The 22,692-nt window shown below is 39.0% G+C and overlaps 1 protein-coding gene across 5 annotated transcripts in view; it reads right to left on the bottom strand.

Annotated features, from left to right (window-relative positions):
• Nucleotides 1-3,213: 3,213 nt before the first annotated feature.
• KCTD20 (potassium channel tetramerization domain containing 20) overlaps nucleotides 3,214-22,692 on the bottom strand; it is a 28,551-nt gene continuing 9,072 nt past the window's right edge. The window contains exons 1-10 of one of the 5 annotated variants that reach the window (XM_081325076.1): nucleotides 13,008-13,041; nucleotides 11,760-12,005; nucleotides 11,386-11,471; nucleotides 9,395-9,553; nucleotides 8,238-8,418; nucleotides 7,828-7,930; nucleotides 6,613-6,733; nucleotides 6,121-6,318; nucleotides 4,473-4,583; nucleotides 3,214-3,802 (exon numbers count right to left, since the gene is read on the bottom strand). In XM_081325076.1, coding sequence (XP_081181202.1) covers nucleotides 3,510-3,802; nucleotides 4,473-4,583; nucleotides 6,121-6,318; nucleotides 6,613-6,733; nucleotides 7,828-7,930; nucleotides 8,238-8,418; nucleotides 9,395-9,515 — 1,128 coding nt within the window. In that variant the 5' untranslated portion in view covers nucleotides 9,516-9,553; nucleotides 11,386-11,471; nucleotides 11,760-12,005; nucleotides 13,008-13,041 and the 3' untranslated portion in view covers nucleotides 3,214-3,509. Of the gene's footprint in view, nucleotides 3,803-4,472; nucleotides 4,584-6,120; nucleotides 6,319-6,612; nucleotides 6,734-7,827; nucleotides 7,931-8,237; nucleotides 8,419-9,394; nucleotides 9,554-11,385; nucleotides 11,472-11,759; nucleotides 12,155-13,007; nucleotides 13,042-15,753; nucleotides 15,872-22,692 lie in introns of those variants that run through there. The other 4 variants (XM_081325075.1, XM_081325077.1, XM_081325079.1 and 1 more) reach the window with 4 other exon arrangements.

The following is a 22,692-nucleotide window of genomic DNA, read 5'->3' as shown; positions in this document are numbered from 1 at the left end:
AAACTACTCAGCCATTAATAGGTCAAAGAGAATACTAACCCAATTCATTTTATACACATCTTAAAGACATTAATTGTATAAGGCAGCCTCCAACTCCCCATCTTGCTTTTTACTCAATTTCTGGCTTTTCTTCACTTAGTTCTGATTGTAGCTAATACACCCTGATGACATTTTTTTTCTCCTGTGCCCCCCCCTATGACCTTCATATCAATCATAGTCCATGAGCAAGACAGACCTAAGTCATCCTTAGATGTCTAAGTGTGAAAATAGCTTCTCTCTTTCTGACGCAGCCCAAGTGCAGTCTTTATCCGATCTGCTTTGTCACCTGGGAGTAAAGTTAGATGACTGAATTCAAGACAATAGAGATAGGGTTAGAGGACACACTAACAGTTTCCTACTGACACAAGGATGGAAGGGTAGAACTTCAACCCAGAAATAAGGAAATATATGATAAGCTGCCTCCTGGTTTGATTAGTTGCAGGAGATTGATATTTTTGTAGTTTCAGGGATTCTGTAGCTCCAGTTCTACACTCACTCCAGTATATGCTGTGGACAAAGAAAGCATCCACAAACTTCTGCAACTTTTTCTCACCTGCATTAAAAGCTGGTTTTCCATTCCAAAATTGAGCACACCTCCAAAACTATACCATTCCCTGCAATAGCAGATGGAACCCAATTGTCTGCACTGTGGCTATCCATTCTTTATTTTCGCAATGATGGATCTTAAGTGGATGGAGAAATCCACAATTGCTGTTGTATCAGGGAAAGTACCTGCTCTCTTCTACTATCAACGAAACTGTCTATATTTTGTTCCATGTGGAGTCACTGGTAAATGCCTTCACTAATCCCAGCCATTCCTAGCATTAATCAAAGTGTGGGTCACAATCCTTAATGGGGTTATGAAATAATAGAGAGTTGTCTGGAATGCTTCCTTGTCTTTCTGAGCAGGCTTTCCAGTCTGACGCGAAAGTATCCTGAAAGCCCCAGAGCCTTAGATAATGTTCTTTTTGCCTTAACAAACTGCCTTTCCCTTTCAATGGAGGAACAATCATGCCTGTAGGGCACAAAGCTTCCAGGCAAAGCATCTAATGCCACCTCACCTGCTGAGAGTTACAACAAAGGGAAGGGGGGAAATGAAGCGAAAGAATATGTGCTGTGACTATTCGGCCAAGGGGCAGTGCAGGGAGAATGCCAATGCTAAAAACAACTGACAGACTGACTGCCAGCGTTTTGTAAACCGCAGCACTTTAGACTTGCTTTTCTCCCCGCTTCCCACCCCCAGCTTTAGAATGAAAACAGCTGTCTTTAAAATGAAACCCAGATTTTAGGAACTGCACAAAACTAAAAAAAATCCTTCTCACTAAAAATTTTAGCTTTTCCTTTTACTGTTTTTCTTTTTGAGTATAAATGTAAAGTTCTATCATTGCTTGATTTGATACATGAATTCAATTTTAATTATTAAAAAGGTACTGTCAGAATCCATTTATATCATATTCATAAATGGAATGTTTCAAACATTATTCCATGGATTCTGCCATCTCCCGAAGAGAAGAGGATAGATGTGTATTGAACCGGTATTAGGCATTTCAAAGGAAAGGAGAAGCCTTTTGAACTGGGGAAACAAAAGGGGGGGCTAGCATCTGGCTTTTGTCACGGAAGACAGCAATAAACATGAAGGGTCCTAAGTTCCTTTTTCCCACGAGATGGATGATACGAGAGAAAGGATGGGGGACTGACCAAATGGGGTTAAGGGGGGTTAAACCGGGAACTCTTTATAAGGGTTTACTTCATGGGATAATATTAAGTCCTGTCTCGTTTCCTACAACCAAGCATGTCATAGTAAAGATTCTTTTTGGAATAGATTTGACTCCAAGAATTTTGTCTTCCTAAGACGTGGTTTGGGGTGGGTCCTGACAGGTACAATATTTATCGCCCAACCATAATCCCAAGGAAATTAATGGGGGGAAGGGATCATACAAACTCATTTTATCATTTTGTGAATTGCGGTATATGAGTTTGAGAAGCCCTGCTATATATGACTTTCTACTGCTCCTGCTGATTATGTTTCCTAATTGATTAAGGGCCAGCCTTAAGTATCCTGATTGTCCCAAGGTGCTGAGAAAAGCTAGGAAACTTACTCTTCCAAACAATTTCTCTTAGCCAAAATGTTGAGAAGTGATGGCATGTAACCTGACATCCTTGCTAGTATCAAAGTTCAAAGATTAATATTCTTAAGCAAGAGGATGGATTATATGAAACAAAACGTTTTCCATATTCAAGACTCAAATGATAGCTGCTGTAATGCAGGTTTTCCTGAAAAAGTCACTTTCTTAAAAATGCTGTGGAATCCTTCCACAAGGAAGTTCTTTGCCTTCAAGAGATGCTGCTCTGTAGCCTTTGCTTTGGGGGGGGGGGGCAGGGCGGGAATGTTCAGCCATCTTCATTCATCCAGTGTTATTACTTGAATGTTTGAGCCTAAGATGACACATTGTTTTCTCCAAGTGGTATTTTCCTTTGTATTCCAGTAGTTTTATTTCCAGTAAACACTACTTAGCCATATGTGTAAACTAGAATGGTTCTTCCCTTGTAACTAATTTGAGTGGTCCACTGGGCATTCAGAGATTCCAATTTCTCTCTGTAGGTGCTTACCTTGGTAAGTGCGTCTGATCTTCCTTTTTCAGCTCTTATATCAGTGTTAGGATAGGAAATTGAAAAGAAAGGTGACAAAAGTGCATGCATCGTAGGTGTGATGTTTCTGTATAAATATCTATTTCAGCCACAGGTAATGGAGGATGAAGGGTATCAAACTCATTGCTATGATAACGATAATGGTTGTAACACCACAATGGAATCCTTCATGATATGCTACCTTTTAAAACTGAGTCAGTGTACATATTGTTATGTATTCCTGCCAATTCAATAGAACATCAAGCAAATCAGTGTAGAATTATCACTTGAGGCACAAATGATCAAATTATCCAACTTCTAATATTTTACACAAAGTCTTTAGAGAAAAGGCTCTAATACTGGGAAAGCAGGAAGGAAAGAGAGGACAACTAGCAGCAAGATGGATGGACAGTTGCAGGGGCATTGGGAGTGTAGTGTTGGGAGACTTGAACAAACAAATTAGGGATAGATCATCATGGAAATCTATCTAAGTGGTAGGAATGGAGAAAATCTAAGTGGTAGGAATCGAAAAAACAACTTGATGTCACGTAATCAATCCTTTCAATTCAAGTGAGTTGAAAATTTGTTTCCATTGTTTTAGTTCCAATTCAATTATTTCGCCACAGGCATAAATGTTAACTCAATCCTCAGATTTCCAGTTCTCCTAAGAGAATGCTTGCCCCCCCCCAAAGCAAATTTGATAAAAATAGTCCCCTGGGCTTGAAGAGACTATATTTAGAAACCGTAGCAATCATGGAAAGAAATTTCTGCTCCGAGGTGGGCATTAAGTCCCCATCCAAAAGCCAAATCAAGTCCATTGAAGAGCCATTTGTGCTGCTTAGTTAATCTGCCACTTCATTAGCATCCATTTGAGAGGGTGGTGCATTTAATCGATCAAGCTCGTCTACCTGAGGAGGGTGATGCAACACAATCTCTTGATCTTCTGCTATGTCTTCACCCGCCATTACAAGGTTTGTTAGAGATTTGCTTCTAACACACTGGAAATCAACATGCCGACTTTTTCCTTCTTCCTTTTCCCAAGACATCTGGATGAATGGACGTTGAACATAGTTATAGATAACTTCAGAGCGTCCTCCAGGCCTCTTTTTCACTTTCTCTTTACAAGTGGGATAACCTGAAACACAGTTATTCTGGTATAATTATCCTCCCAAACCAACTCCAGGCCCTACGTGTAGCTTTTATTACTTCTTCAAGTAATAAATATTCCTAAAAGGATAACATCCTCCTAAAAGGAAGCCATTTGGTCTGGGAGGTCTGATCCCAAGACATCTTGAGGCAGACAATAGACTAAAAAAGACTGACACAATGAAAAGACTTTCTCTGCACTGAAAATATACTGCTCAAAAAAATAAAGGGAACACTTAAAACAACACAATGTACTGTATTTAATAGTAGGATGTCTTATTTTCTGTTCCCTTTATTTTTTTGAGCAGTATATAAATGGAACTGACTCGTGTGTTCAGTACACAAAGCTGAACTGTTATGCCTAGTTTGGCCTTGAGTCAGGTTGCTGCTACTAATTTCAGAAGGGAGGACCAGACTTTAAATAACATCCACCCACCCCACCCCAAAATAGGCAAAGCTCAAGGAATGTTAAGCATAACAATTTCTCAGGAACCGACTGGGTGGGTCATTCCAAAGACCTCCACAAAGTTTATTATATAAGGAATCAGCAAAACTACATAGGGCTGACTAATAAAATCAATAAATTGATGTTTCGAAAGGCAAAGTGTAGCTACTTTCCTTTTAATCACTTTGTATTACTTAGGGGACACTGTACATACCTTCAATGCCAATTCTTATATTTTTGAGGCCACGTTCTTTCAAAACAGTTTTTGCAACATCCCGATTCTCAATATACTTGAAGAATCTGTAGAGCTTAGAACTATACAGAACTTTGAGGTGAGGGGAAAAAACCACATTAATTAATGAATATGAGTACAACAGCTATTCTTAAATTTCCTGAGACAAACAATAATTGGACTTTTTTTTCAAAAATAACAGTTGAAAACAGAGGCAATTTCCAATGACCATATTACTATCCTATAAGAAAGACTTGCAGTTTCATAATGTTAAGTCTTCCTGTTCAGATACAATTTCTATTTCTTTCCTTGCTCTTATTTCTGCAAAAGCAGAAATGTTTACTTCTTTTCTTTAAATTAGGAAGTTCCTGCTTTTCTCAGAAAATTCTTGCTGTGGTTCAGCAGCCACAGTGTGATCTACCGGTATTTTCCCTGGAGCAAATTCTTGCCTCAACCTCTTTCTGCTCTGCCAAGCAATACTACAATCCTGATGAAGCTTCTCCCTCGTTCCCTTCCCATTCCACTGATTCTGCATCTTGCTCATGGAGCTTGTAATAGCCTTTTGTTTGTGAATGTTTTACTTAGAACATATCTTTTTAATTTCTTAAAGACGTTTAGCATCTTGTTTTTCAAGCTGCCGATGTTCTTCAGAAACTCGCCCTTAACTCACCAGCCACCTTTCAATGGGTTAGTATCTTTCTACCAAGGTCACATCTGGAAAGGCATCTGAAGAGAGAAATGCTGTCTTGGCACCACGTCTTTGCTACCCACATTGGAATCCAATATAGACATGGCACCATACCCACTAAAAGCCAGTGAAGCTTTTCAGTGCATTGATTTATGTATTCATATTTCTTCTTTACCCCACTCAGATATGGCTCTTTTTTATATTTATTTATTTGTATCCTGTTTTTATCCAATACACCTTACAACCTGTAAGGTGGGTTGGACTGAGAGAGTGAGTGACTGACCCAAAGACACCCAGATGGCTTTCATGGATAAGGCAGAACGTGAACTTACAATCTCCTGCTTTCTAGCCCAGTGCTTTAACTACTAGACCAAAATGGCTCTTAAAGATATGTTAAGAATGTTTTTGGTAGAAGGAGAAGGGTTCTTTGCTAATTCATGATGAACAGAAGCTCTGAAGGTGGAACAGTCAGCTACTGGCCTACTTTTAGGAAGCAAAGGATAAAGGTAGATCAGTGAGTGACTATATTTTTCACCAGACGTTTTAGACTTGAGACGTCTCTATATCAATGTGTTTGCAAATGGACAAAAAACAACAACTAAGAAAAGTAGAAGAAAACTCAGTTCATTTACACTGGGTTGTAAAAGCTTGAAAAATCACAAGCTGATGCTCTGGAAGGACCCAGAAAAATACATTGAATACTTTGGACATTGATCAAGAAAACTTGGTCTTTCAAAGGCCAGAAGTTCCTTTGATAATTTTACATTCAGCAATGTAGTGTATCACAATCAATATGACTTTTATATTCTTAATTGTATAGTGGAATGCGAAGACCCTTGGAAATTGATATTTGCGTAAGACACTAACAGAGAATTTCTTTATAAAAGTGCAATGTTATTTTAACTTTAAAAAGTATTTTATGTAACATTTAAAAATACTTACTTTGTGAATATTCTTCCCCCATTGGGGGTGGATAGTCTTCATCCCAGTCCACTATGTCTTCATCCGTTAATACGACAATATGACATTCACGCTCTCCTTTCTTAGCACTACTAACCATTATTGGCAGGATTAACTCTTCCAGATAGCTATCAAATTGCTTATGAGCCCCATCATTGGACAGTTCATGCAATAATGCACCTAAGGAAATAAATATATGGCTTTCCTGAATATGGCTGAATGTTATAGGTCTAACACTATCAGTCCAATTTCATCTCCACAGAAAGATCTAGTGCAAAACATAAAAACACATTAACATATATAGAATTGATACATTTCTCCTTTAAGTGAGTGTTCTCACTTACTTTAAATCTCTCCAAAATGTTAGCCAGCATGATCAATGGACCCATGATGGCTAGAAGATTTTGGAACTAAAGACAGCATGTCTGGAGAGCACTTCTTTGGGAAGGCTATTATAAATGCTTTAATACTTACTTAAATCTTGACACCTGATTGTGTTGAAATCAAAATTGATGCAAAGATAGTCACAAGTATCTCTGAGATCAGGAATAGAAATTCCATCGGGACAATGAATGATTCCAGTTTTGTAATAATCCTGAAAAGCCAAGGGATAAAACATTATTAAATTTCTCCATCAAAAAACATTCAAAATAGCATGCACAGGCAATCTATCATCTACTGATAGTTTAAGCATATTGTCAAGTTTTATATATAGCTGGCACACAATTTTTTCATAGATTATTTTTAAAAGCTGACCATGTTATATTCTTCCTTCCTCCCTAAATAAGGAATACAGAATAAATCATATGATAAAAATGTTGATATATATCAACCATGTTCACTTTGGTTTTGCTAGATGAGTTGAATTCAACTCCCAGAATTCCAAGTCTTTTCCCATGTGGATTTGGGATTCAAAACCCAATATGGGCTTTGAGCAATATATTTAATGGAGAGCAATGCATTTAATGCAGGGGTGTCAAACTCAATTTCATTGAGGGCCGCATCAGCATTGCGGTTGGGGGCCGGGTGGGTGTGGCCTGGGTTGGTGTGGCCTACTGGGTGAGCGTGGCTAAAGTACATATAGCCTACTGGGTGGGCGTGGCCAGCTCTACATCGTTCGCATCAAGGGTGCCTATGGGGGAGGAGTGGGACAGATCTGAGGGTCTCTGGCAGAAGAAGGGTCTCTGGGCCAGGGCCAAGACAGTGGGGGCCGTTCCCTCAGTTTCCAGGATGGCTTCGCGGGCCGCATGAAACTACTTCACGGGCCGGATCCGGCCCCCGGGCCTTGTGTTTGACATGTCTGATTTAATGTATTAGGAGCAAAGAGATCCAGGTTCAGCTCTGCTCTTAACCACTGTAACTCACTGGGTGATTTTAGATCAATCACTCTATCTCAGCCTAACTTACCTAACAGGTTTGATGTTGTGGGAATAAAGTGCACCAAGATCCCTAAATAACTGTGTGAGAGCTCTTAGAGGGAAGATGAAATATAAATCTAACAAATCAAATGATATGGACTCCCTTAAAAGAACAAAATGGGGAAAAACGAGAGAGAGAAATCTGGAGTCTAAACAGAATAGAAAATACTTATCAAGAAATTCAGAATTCCCTTGAAGCTGAAAGCAAGAATAGGAACTTTTATAAATAGGAAGAATAGCTCTGCTTTTGAAACATCATGGAATTCCTCACCAGCACAATCCGAAAAACAGCAGCACTGATGCCTTCTGCAATTTCATATTCGCCCTTCTCATTTGGACGAGTGAAGTTATATTCTCGTCCTGGTCCAAACATTCTGGAAAGCAGAAAGAAATTAAGGCAGGTAGGTCAGATTAAGGCCACTTAAGCAAAGAATAATTTCTATATGACCAAGTTGTCATTTGGGACTATCATGAAAACTATTTAGGCTTTACAAAGTTTTCTACTTTTTGAAACCTAGAAACTGTGATAGAATTGCTAACACTGAATAGGAAAATTGAACCTAAGCACTTGTTATAACTTTACACCTACCATTCAGACTCCTGCTTAGCCTGGTCATAACTCTAAGATAGGAAAGCATGCAGAACAGCTTCTGGAATTCTTCACAACTCAGAGCCACTTACCTTCCCAGCATCGTATCAGGATGGGCTATGAAAATTTGTGGGTTTACAACAAATCTTGTTCCATCTACAACAAGAGTCACTTTCTCTGGGGCTTGGACTTGTGGACTATTGCTCAAGTTGTTAGTACTGCTCCCAGACTGTTCTTGTGTACTGTAGTAGCCTTGATTTCGTTTACTCCCTCCTGGGAAGAAAATAATATCGGCATATTCAAAGCCATTAAAACTTAAAAAGCACTTGCTGGGTGAAAAGCAGATCTGAGCTGTTCTCCTAAAGACATCAGATATATGAGGAGCATCTGAATGTTTGGCATCAATAATTAGATTTTAAAAGTTCACCTATAACTCAGAATTGAGTATTTATTTTATTTGTATCTTGCCTTTATTTTTATAAATAACTCAAAGCGGCGAACATACTCAACACACCTTCCTCCTTCTATTCCCCCCAACAACAACCCTGTGAGGTGGGTTAGGCTGAGAGAGAGTAACTGGCTCAAGGTCACCCAGCTGACTTTCATGGCTAAGGCAGAATTAGAACTCACAAATCTCTGGCTTTCTAGCCTGGTGCCTTAACTACTACACCAAACTGGTTAATGTGGTTAATATAGTATACATTATTAATCTATATTTAATACATTAATTATGGTTACCACATAAATGCCCCAATGTCATAAGAAAAAAAATCACTGATTTAGAATATAGATAAATACTCTTCTACCTGAATTAATATAAAACAATGCAGAATTGTTCCACACTTCTTTCTTGTGATATAAAAAAAATGGAAGAAAAAGAGTCGAGATGGAAATTGTGAATGGCTTGACCTGTCCTAGGCAGGTTGATTACATAATAGAAGTATTGTGTTTAAGGATCTGTAGTAGTTTGATCACACAGAAGACTGATTCACACTGTCCACACTTGGCTCATTTCACTTGATTACAATTGATTTATTTAGGTTTTGCACTATCAAGAAGAGACAAATATAACTTAATGGGCTACACACATTACAGTGCATCTTATTCACACTATGGTTGCTACAGTATGGTAACAATTGGCTTACAGATTCCATGGAAATGCGGCTATTAATAACTTGATCCCAAAGAGGTACACAAGATCATGTTTTTTGGTACATTTTAAATGTTAAAAAACTGACTTTGTCCTTACCATGATTTCTGCACAAAGGAAACATGTTAACGCACTGACTGCCCTGCTTCACACTGCCTTTATCCTGATCATGGGTTGAAGAAGCTAAATTCTCAAGTTCTTGATTACTCAATTTCTCCATTCCACTGGCATGACTAACATTCAACTGGAAAAGTAGTCCTACAGGAAGAAAAAAAGGATTTACATCAAGACAAAATCTCTCAGTCTATTCTTTCCTCCAGCAACATGCAGATGCTAAGGCCATAGGCAGCCCTTGAAGGCCCCTCCGCATGCTTTGCTAACACGAAAGAGATAGAAAATATATGGAAATGCAGTATAAGCCCTGGAATATTGTATCACCCATAAAAACAAAGGTAAGGTGCCAAAGTCTCTTAACCATATGCGTGAAAGTTTTCTATTCACTTTCTATCTTTTAATTCCACTATCCAAATTTTAACAGCCGCTCAAGGCTTCCACAAAACACGGCCAAAAGCTGAACAGAAATTTAGACTGTGGTCTCAGCAGCATATTCTTACCTCAGCTTAACTCAGTTTGGTGCCCATGAGAAATGTTTAGCCTGCACAAGGTATGTCTGGAAGGTAGAGGGCACAAAGCTGGGGAAGCCTCTCTAATCACTTCACCATGTGGACTGTGACTTCATATGACTTTTTTTTCTCTTAGAATTTATTTTTTTATTTTTTTTATTTTAATCCCATTTATATCCCGCCCTTCTCCGAAGACTCAGGGCGGCTTACAATTTAAGCACAAACCAATGTGCTTAGCAATAGCCTTCATTCTATGTATATGCCTGCTTATTAGGGCTTTCGCCCCCCCCAAGTGGCATTATTACAAAGTCAGCTTATTGCCCCCAACAAATGTTTTTCTTTCTTGCTTGTCCTTTACATTTGCCAAAACATTTTACAAAGATCTATCTTGCTGGAGAAAGCTCAAATGCAGTTCAAGGGGTTGGAAAGAAAAGGATGACAGTCTGAGTTACAGTGATAATGAGTGTATCATTGGAAGATCTGAAAGCTCATCGTGGAGAAAAATCAATGTGGTTGCTAGGGATCAACAATGACGTGATGGCATCTAATCAATCAAATAGGCAGGTAACTATGAATATTGATTTCGAACAAGATCTTGTTCCTGAATGGGGAGAAGAACATCAATGCAGTGCATCACATGTTCAGATAGTGAAAATGGATGTATTCTGCTAGATGTATTCTTATTGGAAAGCTTAACAGCAGATTCTCAAGAGTTTACACACAGCAAACAAAACAACAGACATGGACACTAGTACTCAGATTTGCACATCATCCAGAAGAAAATGCCATTTGTGAAGCAGCCTCATTAGCCAAACTGCCATACTGGAAGTTTGAAGAAACAGCACATGGGAATAATAAATATCAAAATTAAATAAAAGCAAGTTATTTTCCTTTTTTGTGATGAATTCACTTTTTTGTTACATTTTCAATATAATGCTGCCTATTCCTTCTTAGCTCACGTCCTTGGCTGTAAGAAACGGGAGGGGGGAGGTGCTTTGAGTTAGTCTTGACTCTTAACAAGATTTCAGAAGTGACTTGCCATTGCCTACTTCCTAGGGCTGAGAGTAGGTGACTGGCCCAAGGTCACCTGACCAGCTTTGTGCCTAAAGGACTATAACTCACAGTCAGCCAGTTTCTAGCCTGGTGCCTTAACCGTCACGCTAAACTGGCTCTTTTAACTACAACACCAAATAACAATTTAAGTTTCTAAGTTAGCAGCTAATAACAATGTGAAATACTGTTGAACAATATTTAAGATCATACCGTAAATCTAATGAAATATCTGTTTTTCCAATCCTCCAGTTAGCCATTTTTATTAGCAGCCCAAAACTGTCCTATTGATATACTCCCATTTAAAAATAAATCCAGTTCTGTAAATAGTATCACGAGACTGACCTATGAATGTTTAATTTCTTTTCTCAACACAGCACATTTCACTGCATGTCTCAAAAACAACATGCAACTTACATAAATTTTGTTCCAGGGATTTGCCTTTCTGACTCTTCCATCTTCCTACTTAAAATCATCATCAAATTACAGTATGGTTTAGCCAGCTACAGGAATTGAGAGATATTATTGGTCAATGAAACCCTTGTGTTACTTGATGAAGTTACAACAAACTTAAAATTTTCAATGTTCTTTTTTTTTGGAAAATTGACTTAAGGAAGATATGTGCTTAATGTATTTTTGAATTCTTCTTATGATTAACATATTACATCCAGTCTTTGTATGTATACTGTATATAATAGTGCCTGGTTTCACGCATAATACCAAGCCTTGATCAACTATGGTTGGGTTTTTTTTTAGAGATTTTATTAGTTTTTTCCCCCTTACATACATACGTTAGTTTTCCAACCAGTGTGTAGTCTGGGTTCAAAAGCGCTAATACATAGTCAAGTCCTAATCTTTCGTTCTTTCCTCTAGCCATTTGTAGAATGACTCCCAGATTTGGTAGTATTCTGTTTCTTCTTTATCTTTCAATCTCATAGTTAATCTGTCCATCTCTGCACATTCCAATATTTTTTTAATTACTTCTTCCTCAGGTGGTATTCCTTCATTTTTCCAGTATTGCGCGAAGGTTATTCTTGCTGCTGTTGTAATGTGTAGAACCAAACATAAACTTTGTTTATTAATCTTTTTTGGTATTATACCTCATAGAAAAAGTTCAGGATTAAATTCTACATGTTGTCCCAACATTTTTTCTAACCAAGCATGTATTTTTTCCAATTAGCCTTTGCTTTACCACATGTCCACCAGATATGATAATACATGCCTGAATTATGTTTACATTTCCAACATCTATCTGACATATTTTTAAACATTTTTGCTAATCTTGCTGGTGGCAAGTGCCATTTATAAAACATTTTATATAGATTTTCTTTATACGAAGTTGACATTGTCAATTTACAATTTCTCTCCCATAATTTTTGCCATTTTTCTAGTTCTATATTATAACCAAAGTTTTTCGCCCACCTATCTCCACCCCAATTTCTTCATGGCCTGTCCCCTGCAACTTTATCAGCTTGGGACTATTTTAGGGCATTCTGTCAACTGTAAAGGAAACTTCGAGACAATATTGCCAATAAAAGACACTGTGCAACAATTCTGTTTTTCCTTTTACTGGATCTTCTCCCAGAGAAAAGGGTGGGGACCAATTCCATTTTTATGTTAACCAAGGCAGTTATTATGTTTACACAAAGTCTGACTTTGGTTTTGCTTTTCTTATTAGGGCACATTAGAGAAAACTGGAAAGGGTGACAAATTGGCAATGAATTTGCATATCCTTAGATATAATCACTGCAGTTGGGACCTATCGTTGGTAAAGACAGCTGGCAGAGAGGCCACTTTCCAGGGAAGACCGCTGTATCGTACCAGAAAGACTTGAAGGCTGGTGGGGTACTCTGGTAATTGACTTTATAAAATATATTCTAAGTAACCCTTGAAGGCTGGTGGGGTACTCTGGTAATTGACTTTATAAAATATATTCTAAGTAACGCTAGCAATAGCCTCATAGTGCTTTACAGCCCTCTCTAACTGGTTTACAGAGTCAACATAATGCCCCCAACAATCTGGGTCCTCATTTTACCAACCTCAGGAAGATAGAAGGCTGAGTCAACTTTGAACCTGTCAAAAAAAAGGAACAAAAATAGAAATGCAAGGCTCATCTAAATACAGAAAGAGAAGTAAGCAATTCAGACCAATGTATAATTGATGGACAATGGCTGCTCTTCTAGCCTTCTAGCATTACTCACTCCGCAACCACAAAAGCACTGAAGATGATTCCCTTTGTTCTCCTGCTATTTTCCATACTGTTGATATATAATTAAAAGGAAGAGACCTACAAAACCAGCAGCTCTTCCAGAACAATATTTAATATTTAAATAGCAACAGATATGGACAGGTGAGCCTTCCATAAAAAAAAACATCTGGAGAAAAATTACTCTGGTTCAAGCAATTTGAAGTATACACGACAAGCATATTTCCAGACATTTAATGCTTTTTTCCATATTTATTTGGAAAACAAGAAGGCTTGAGGAACAGTCATTTTTCAGCTAGGAAGTTTTAACTGTCAGAAGCAGAAATTATTAACTTCTTTTTCAGAAGAATGGATGGAAAAATGTGACCATTGGAAATAACTTGTAAAGCATGTTTCCCCTTCTGCCATGTTAATTTATTAGAGGGGTGTGGCATGCAGCTCCCACTTGATCCTCAAAGATTACCTACAGGGAATCCAAACCACAAAACAGCAAGATAACGCTTTAATTCAAGAAATGGAATGGGTTCTCTCTAGTACAGTACTAGAAGATCCTGTACAGATGTTATTTACAAATATAATAACAGCAATTTATAAATTATTTTTAGATGCAAAATCAGATGCTCAAAAATCTATGGAGTCATGGGGAAAAAATTGGGAATGTCTATTACACGAAGATTATCTTGACACTTATTTATCATTCATGATTTACACAGACACGGGAGATTTAAAACTATAACTATTTCAACAAAAAATACCACTGTATTTAATATGCACTCCGCCATGTGTCTTTTTCTGGAAGAAACTAATGGATCCAGCTGATGATTAGAGACGTGGTGCTCTAGATGCTAATTCATATGTTACAGTGATGTGTGATACTGCATTCCCTTTTGGACAAAAAATATTTTACTTAAAAGTAGGGCTAGATCAGCTTCAAATCTACTTCAACCATTTAATTTTTTGATTCTATAAAAACAGATGGCTCTCTGGCCTCTGCTTGACCACATCTAATAAAAGAAAAGCCATGTTTGTATTTTAACAAAAAAGAGAACCCAACAACACTGATTTCCGACTCCAGTTCTACTAAAATATCATATGGCAATATTCTGTCATTTTGTGGAGTAAAAACTAGATTCACCAAGTGTGATGTTGTATCTGCCCTGTTCAAATTTTTAATTAATGACTTAGATGAAAAAGCGGGGGTAAGATTGTTTTAGGAAAAAGTGCAACATTCTTGACCTCATCAATACAGAAGACATTGAGGCAGGGATAGGCAATTATGGCAGCTTTATGACCTGTGGACTTCCACTCCCAGAATTCCAGAGCCAGCCATGGTGAGACAGGAATTCTGGGAATTGTAGCCCTCAGGTTGTAAAGTTGCCATAGTTGCCCACCCCTGCATTAAGGAGTAAGGTCCTTCAATTTATCTGTTAATCAGGACATGACAGAAAGCTCAGGTGACAGAAAGCAGAATAATGTGCCAGGCATGACATTTTTAGTGTTTCCTTTCAAATTTCCTGAATTTGGCCTCTAAAACCCAATTTATCATTTTGCTTCTCTGATTTATTTCTGAGATTTCACAGCTTCAAGCTATTTGGGAATATGTTATACTTAGTTTATCACAACACAGCAGATTTTGCTACTATTCCTTAGTCTGCATTGACAATTAAAAAAAGAACAAATTATTTTAGATTGTTTAAATGCTTTTACCTATTTTGCCAGACTATCTTATTTCACATGACAGAAAAGGCACATATTTTAAAATGTTCCCACATTATAATTTACATTAATGTAAATTAATTATTAAAACAGTGTCGAGAAACCGTCTCAAATTATATTTGTTCACTGCTAGAAGAAAAAAAAACCTAATATCCAAAGCAACTTATCTGAATACCGGCTGAATAACACGGCTAAAATTGTCAGATAATTTGCCTTAGAAAAACGAATCAATCCCGTGGATCGGAATATAGTATTTTTTTTAAAACTGCACCGCGGAATGACGTGGGAGTAAATCTGCGCATTTACGTAGACAACAAAAGAAAAACGATACCACTAAAGCTGCAATGTAAGATATCATTAACCTTGGGAAGAAGGGTTTTCTTTCTTCGTGGAGGAGCATCGCCCTGGAAGAAGGAAGGCCATTGCTGAGTCCAACCTCTGCCCAACCCCGGGTCTTTGTAAGAAGAGACAGCAAGGAAAACGAACTCAAGGTCCCTGGCTCGCTTTGCGCCCTGCACGAAACCTGCGAGAGAATCCTTCCGACACAAAAACCCTGGTCATTTTTTTTCCCCTGTAGTTTTTCTTTCTTTCTTTCTCATGGCTGGTTTCAACCGTCCTGGGGAGATTTCTACATTCTGATGTTTTAGCCTTTCCGACAATACTTTTCCCGTGCCTCGATGACGTAACGTAATCTTGCTTTAAACAGCCAGAAATCTCAGAACGATTGAAAGACACTTTCTGTTTCTTTCAGGCCGCAGTCAAATATATGCGTGGAAAACTTTGGTCTGATCGACGTTAATTCCTATTCTGAACTCAAGTTCCTCCAGAAAAATGTAGAGAGGCAATTATTAGCATCTACTTACCGGCATTCACTAAAGGATCCCGATTAATGAATCAGCGCTGCAGCCTGGAAACCTACTTTTAATATAACGATGTGGATCAATCCAAGCGGCAGAAGAGCTGGTATTAGCAATCCCCACCCCTTCTACATCTAAATGATTTATTCATGAGCATTATTTCAAATTAAGAGTCCCTGCCCAGCAAACGAAAACAAGAGGCAACATGCCTATACTGTACGGTAAGCGCCTTTGGGAATACTGCCCTGCGAAGGATATGTGTTCAAACTGCATGCCTTAAAAATGGCAATAACCACCGTTTCATTTATTTTTATTTATTATTTATTTTTTAATGCCGTCCTTCTCCTCTACAAGGAAACTTTTTTCTAAGTTAACAAATATAATATATATTTATTCCCTCATCTTATATTGCTCGGTTAACCCATTATTGCCCCTCTCTGAGGGGTTCCCAGTGTTTCTCAATCTTGACAAATTAAAGATCAGTGGAGTTCAACTCCCACAATTCCCCAGCCAACATGACATTTGCAAGGAGTAGATTCACTAATAAAGTCACTCCCTTCTAATTCTCATTCTGTGGCACATCCTTGTAAGCCGTATACATGGTGAAATAGGTATTTCATGGCACCAACTGGAGAATTCTGGGAGTTGAAGTCCATGCATTTTAAAGTTGCCAAGTTTGAAAAACACTACTTTGGAATGTTCCTAATAACCAATGCCAATTAATTTATATTTCCTGGACCCTTTTCTAGTCCACCCCCTGCTCGAGATCCTATCATTTCAGGCAAATAGCCCTCCAGTTTCTTTTTGCAAGCCTCCAGTGATGGAGCACCCACAACTTCTGAAAGCAAGCTATTCCATTCTTGTAACAGTTCTTCGTATGTTTTAGGCTCCAGCAATCATTCTTGTTGCTCTTCTTTGCACTCTTTCTAGAGTCTCAACATCTTTTTTATACTGTGGTGACTAGAAATGGATGCAGTATACCAAGTGCGGTCTTACTAAGGCTTTGTAAAGCGGTACTAAAACTTCACGTGATCTTGATTCTAGCCTTCTATTAATGCAGCCTAGCTATTATCATGAACACATTAAAAAGCCTGAGAGAAGACTCTGTAATGTTTTCAGTTCCCAGTTTCATCCCAGTTTGTAAGTTGAGGACTGCATGTATTGAGGACTCATCAGACCCTACTAGGGTTTGAGCCCCACAGAATAACCTCACTAACTATATCTGATGTCTCCTCAGTAGGAGGAAACCAATCACATAGTGCCTGCCTCATGGTGACTCATAAACCTGAAAATGCACTGGAATATGCACTGTGTACAAAAGAGACACACCCCTCCTCCTTGGTGGTAAGGTCTAAGAGCTTGAAGAATGGTGGACTATATAGGGTATATTTAGGAAACACAAAGGTATTTAATATAGAGATCTCAAGATGTAAAGGTGAATAGCAAGTGAAAGAAAATAAAGAGACCACAAAGTCTTTGAAACGCAAAAAACATATACTGGTCATGATCTCTTGCCTACCATCTTATAAATGTTGGCATACTGTATCCCTGTGTGTATTTGAAACTTATTTTTTTATTTTTTATTTTATTTATTAAATTATATGTTGCCCATCTCACTATCAAGGGACCCTTGTTGAGAAAATCTCGTAAAATACATCATCTTGGACACATCAACCCCACTCATTAGATTGTTTCTTTCATGGCTCAGAACAGAAGGGTTGTCTGGTTTCCTATTTTCCATCTTTATTCTGCTACTGTTACAGTATGTACATAAAAAAGATTAAAGCTGCAATAAGTAAAGGCTGTTCCCTTTGAGATTCTTCATGCTAACATGCACAGCATTATTTTCAGTGGTGTTGGAAAATTCTGTGCTTTTTAATATACATCCTGTACACAAGATACCGTAATGTAAATTGTTGCCTGCGGTTTGTTGTTCTTGCTGTCTATTTTTCTTGCTTTTTATCCTGGGTTTGCCAGTTAACTCTGTTTGACATTTGCTGGTGTTTAATAAATAAAGATCAGGCTAGATATTTTGCTATCCAAACTGAGTGACTTCTGTGTTTGCTCTGATCTGGATAGAGAGAATGACTGAGAATGTGCTGGATACCAACTAAACTGGAAATTCCCCTCAGTAATTTCCAGCAATAAGCATGAACACCAATGGTTGGTCACAAGCTGGTGAAATTACTTCCTGCTACCCATTCTTCCTTCCAGGATGTTCTCTATTAGCTCAATCTATTTTTATTTTTCCAAAGAAAACCTGAATTTTAGTCACCTGCAATATTTATCTTCTGTTTCTGAGAATCTACTGGCCTTTGTGGAAATCAGGATGGTGGTTGAGGCTGATGCTCTGCTTTGCTATGAGCCAGCTTCCCATTCGTTTGTTTGTTTAAAATGGTCAAACATGAAATGCGAATTGCTGTTCTGAGCTTGGAAAAAAACATTTCACCCAAAAAATCTCATCAAAAAATCTGAAGTATATATTGACAAAACAAACTTAAAGCAATTCTATAAATCCAAAACAATTTTGACCATAGAAAACAATGGAAACACAGACAGACAGACAGACAGTTTTATGCTCCCCAAAACCGTGGCATGCTAATTACTGCCTATGCTGCCACATTCTAGTACAAAATTGTTTTCAAAGGCAGACCCTTACAGAGCCCAACACAATAGTCCATTCATGAGGTGGTTAGGGCATGAATGACCATCTGAAGGGCCTCTCAAACCAGCAACAGGCACAATAAGCATATTAGATGAATCTATGTCAGATATGTCAAACTCGCGATGTCTCGGAGCTTTTTCCCCATTGCCAGCAATGGGATGGGCACGGTTTTGTTGTGACGCGTCCGGCCTGTGGGCCGGCAGTTTGGCACCCCTGGTCTATGTGAAGACTCTCTTGGCAATAGCTGCTTTATCGTCAAGCAGGAGTTTGAATCCAAAGCAACCCCCAGATTACCTATTCATCTCAAAGAATAATGCTACCTTATCCAAGACTAGAAATAGAAGCTTCCCAGGATCAAATCTGCACAGCCTCTAGACACTGGGACAGAACATTGACAGCGAGTCAAGGGTGGTCCAGGATCAAGATGCACAATGGAATAGTATACTGATGATAGCAAACCCCAAATCAATGCATGAACTCAAGCACTGGTTTCATGTAGAACAGGCGGGGGAAAGAGTCAAGCCCCTACATCATGCCACAGATTGCATGTGGATTTGACCATTCTCCCAACATTGGCACCAACTGAAACAGACCATAACAGGAGGACAACCATTAATATGGCATCCTCCACTCTTAGTCCCTACAGCTGGTCCAGAAGGATACTGAGATTGATGGCATCAAAAGCCACTAAGAAATGAAGGAGCATAAGGATAGATGCAGCATCCCATACCAACTCTTCCAAAGACCATCAGCAAGTGTGACCACATTCATCTCAGTACAATTAACTTTTATGAAGGTCACCAGGCCTGGGCTACAAAAATCTGGACACTCACTAGAAGGCAGAAAAGTTATTGAAGATATTCAGACAATGTTAACCCTTTGCTGCATCTAGAGATCATCCAGATTTTAGCCTTGTAGATCTGCTACTTATAATTCAATAATGGTGTGTTCTCAATGTATTGTAAACTGGTGGTAGTAGGCAGTGACTTGATTTCCTACATTCGCTGATGCCCAGAAAACTAATCAGTATTGACTGATCTAGGCTGAGGTTAATACTGAGATTTGGGCAGCAAAGTTCCTGGAACCTTACCCTTTCATTCAAGTAGTGAGTGGGGCTTCCAGTGGCGGCGCGGCGCCGGAGACAGCCGTTTCGGGCTGCCCGCTGCTCAGCTGAGTTGTTTTCACCCGAAACAGCGCCGATCAGCTGTTCGGGTGGATTTGAAGCCCCCTCCTCGGGAGAAGAGGAGGGGGTGAGGCCCCAGGTAGGGGTTGAGTTCTCCAGGGCCGCCTGAGCTCAAAGCTTGGGCGGCTGAAGGATTGAACTCCCCCGTAGCCTGGGTTGCTCCCAGCTGTTCAGCGTCTCTGCTCCGGGATTTTTGGAGCAGAGCCAGGCGTTTGCGACCACCCCTGCCAGAAGGAAAGACCTTGGAATAAAAGGAGCAGGCAGAGTGGTACAGGAGGTCAAGGTGAAGAGGACTTTTATTTTTACTCTCTAGCTTAATGGACTTTATAAACTTAAAGTGAAAGTGCGCAACAAGTGAAAGTGAAAAGATGGCGGCTAAACCTCCCTCAAAAACTCTTCGGAGTGCGGGAACTTCCCCGGTGCAACAGACATCGTTGCAAGCTTTGCTTCCTCCTGCTGCACTGACATCGAAGGATTTAGAAGATGCTTTGGAAAAACAATCCCAGGTAATATCAGAAATGATGGGTGACAAGTTGGCAAAGGTGGAGGAGAAATTGGAGAAATTGGAGGAGAGGAAAGAAGAGAAGTTTAGTGCGATGAGGGTAGACATTTTGTCTATAGTGCAAAGCGTGGCTGAATGTGTGCAAAGTTTGGACGAAAAAGTGGAGGATCTGAGTCAAAAGAATGCTATATTAGAAGTAAAGGTACTGGAGAATGAAGATTTAAGGGATAGAATGGACGGAGAATTGAGTCTTGTCCAGTATCACCAGATGCAGTATGCTATCAGAATCAGGGGCTTAAAAGAGAATCCTAAAGAAGACCTAAAGCAGCTGATTTCTGAGGCTTTGGAAGAAGTATTGGGTCAGCCAGCATCTGAAATAAAGGGATGCATGGATAAAGTCTTTCGTGTAAACTCATGGATTGCTAGACAGAGAAAGCTACCTAGAGATGTGGTGGTTTATTTTACTAAGAGAGAAACCAGAGATGAAGTTATTCAAGCCGCTTATGATACTAAAGTTGTGATTGCTGACCAAGAAGTTTTGGTTTTAAAAGAAATTCCTCCAAAGATTTTAAGGAGAAGGAAGGATTTTGCATTTCTTGTGCAAGAACTTAAGCAACGTGAAATAAAGTTTAGATGGGAGATTCCTGTCGGATTGGTGGTGATGTATGAAGGTAAAAGATACCGTCTGGTTACTGTGACACAGGCACGTGACTTCTACAATAATGTTTTAAAAGCGACCCCACTATCACTTCTGGAAGCTGCAAAGGGATTTGGAGAAGGGAAATCCCAAGAGGCTGAAGGTGGACAGAAAGAGGAGAATGGTGCTGGAGGGGATCAAATTATAGCCTCATTGGCTGTTGCTGGAGAGCAGAGGGTGACACGTGCCGCTTTAAAACGAGCAAAACAAATAAAAGAGCAAGACCAACAGAAGTTTATGGAACTTTCAAAGCCTACGTACAGTGAAGCAGTGGGAGGAGCGCGGCCCAAAGAAGACAGAGGGGCTATTAAAGATGTGCTCCATCTGTACATCCAAAACACCATTCCAGTCCCCCATAAAAATAAACGATTTGTAATCCAACTGAGTAAGCTTTGTATGAAGTAAACTAAAAAAATCAGCTTGTTGTTGTTGTTGATTAGGAGCATACAGTCCAACTAAAAGCGTTTTTTTGCCTTCTAGCAACAAATCTATCATAACGTATCTTCCATGCTTATCTGCTTCAATTAAGTCCGCTGTTAAAGCACTTTTAACATAGACAACCACTCCGTTTTTCTTATTCATTGCAGAGGCGACAAATTGCGTGCCCAACCTTGAGTTCAATAAATACTTTTGGTCCATAGCCCTAATATGCGTTTCTTGCAAGCATATAACATCAATCTTAAATTGTTTTAAATATTGAAAAACTTTCTTTCTCTTCTGAGGCGAATTTAGTCCATTAACGTTCCAGGTTAGAAATTTAGTCGCCATACTTGTCATCCCGAAGCTGTTGGAGCACATCTTTAATAGCCCCTCTATCTCCTTTGGGCCGTGCTCCTCCCACTGCCTCGCTGTAAGTACGCTTTGAAAATTCCATAAACTTCTGTTGGTCTTGTTCTTTTATTTGTTTTGCTCGTTTTAAAGCAGCACGCGTCACCCTCAGCTCTCCAGCATCAGCCAACAAAGTTATAATTTGATCCCCTCCAGCACCGTTCTCCTCTGTCTGTCCATCTTCGGCCTCTTGAGGTTTTCCTTCTCCAAATCCCTTTGCAGCTTCCAGAAGTGATAGTGGGGTTGCTTTTAAAACATTATTGTAGAAATCACGCGCCTGTGTCACAGTAACCAGACAGTATCTTTTACCTTCATGCATCACCACCAATCCAACTGGAATCTCCCATCTGAACCTTATATCACGTTGCTTAAGTTCCTGCACAAGAAATGCAAAGTCCTTCCTTCTCCTTAAAATCTTTGGAGGAATTTCCTTTAAAACCAAAACTTCTTGGTCAGCAATATAGACAAAATTGAACATAAGGGAAAGGTTGTGTTTCAACAGGATCTTATTAAGGAAGCCTTTGTGGATTTTTATTCTAAATTATATGCTAAGGAGAAGATTAATGGAAAAGACATTGATGTATATTTGGAGAATGCTAGCATCCCGGTTCTTACGCAAGTACAAAAAGAGGAGATTAATCAATTGATTACAGAAGAAGAAATTCTTACAGCAATTAAGGAGTTGAAGGTGGATAAAGCGCCAGGTACGGATGGTCTGACTGCGGCTTACTACAAAAATTTACAATTAGAGTTGATAAAACCGTTAAAGGAATTGTTCCAGACAATTCAGAGAGGGGGAAAGGTGCCTCCGTCTTGGAGAACTGCTTTTATTTCTTTGATTCCGAAGGAAGACCAAGATGTTACTCAAGTAAAAAACTACAGACCGATATCACTTTTAAATACAGATTACAAGATATTTGCTAAGGTGTTGGCTAATAGATTGATGAGGGTTCTGCAACAGGTGATTCATGGGGATCAAACTGGGTTTATTAGTGGTAGGCAAATGAAAAATAACGTGAGGCATATAGTTGATGTGTTGGAATTTTTGGAAAGGAACAACCAGATCCCTG

The sequence above is a fragment of the Vipera berus genome (genome assembly GCF_964194415.1).
Source record: "Vipera berus genome assembly, chromosome: 3".
Classification (NCBI taxonomy): Eukaryota; Metazoa; Chordata; class Lepidosauria; order Squamata; family Viperidae; genus Vipera; species Vipera berus.
This window is presented reverse-complemented; position numbering and strand designations above follow the sequence as displayed.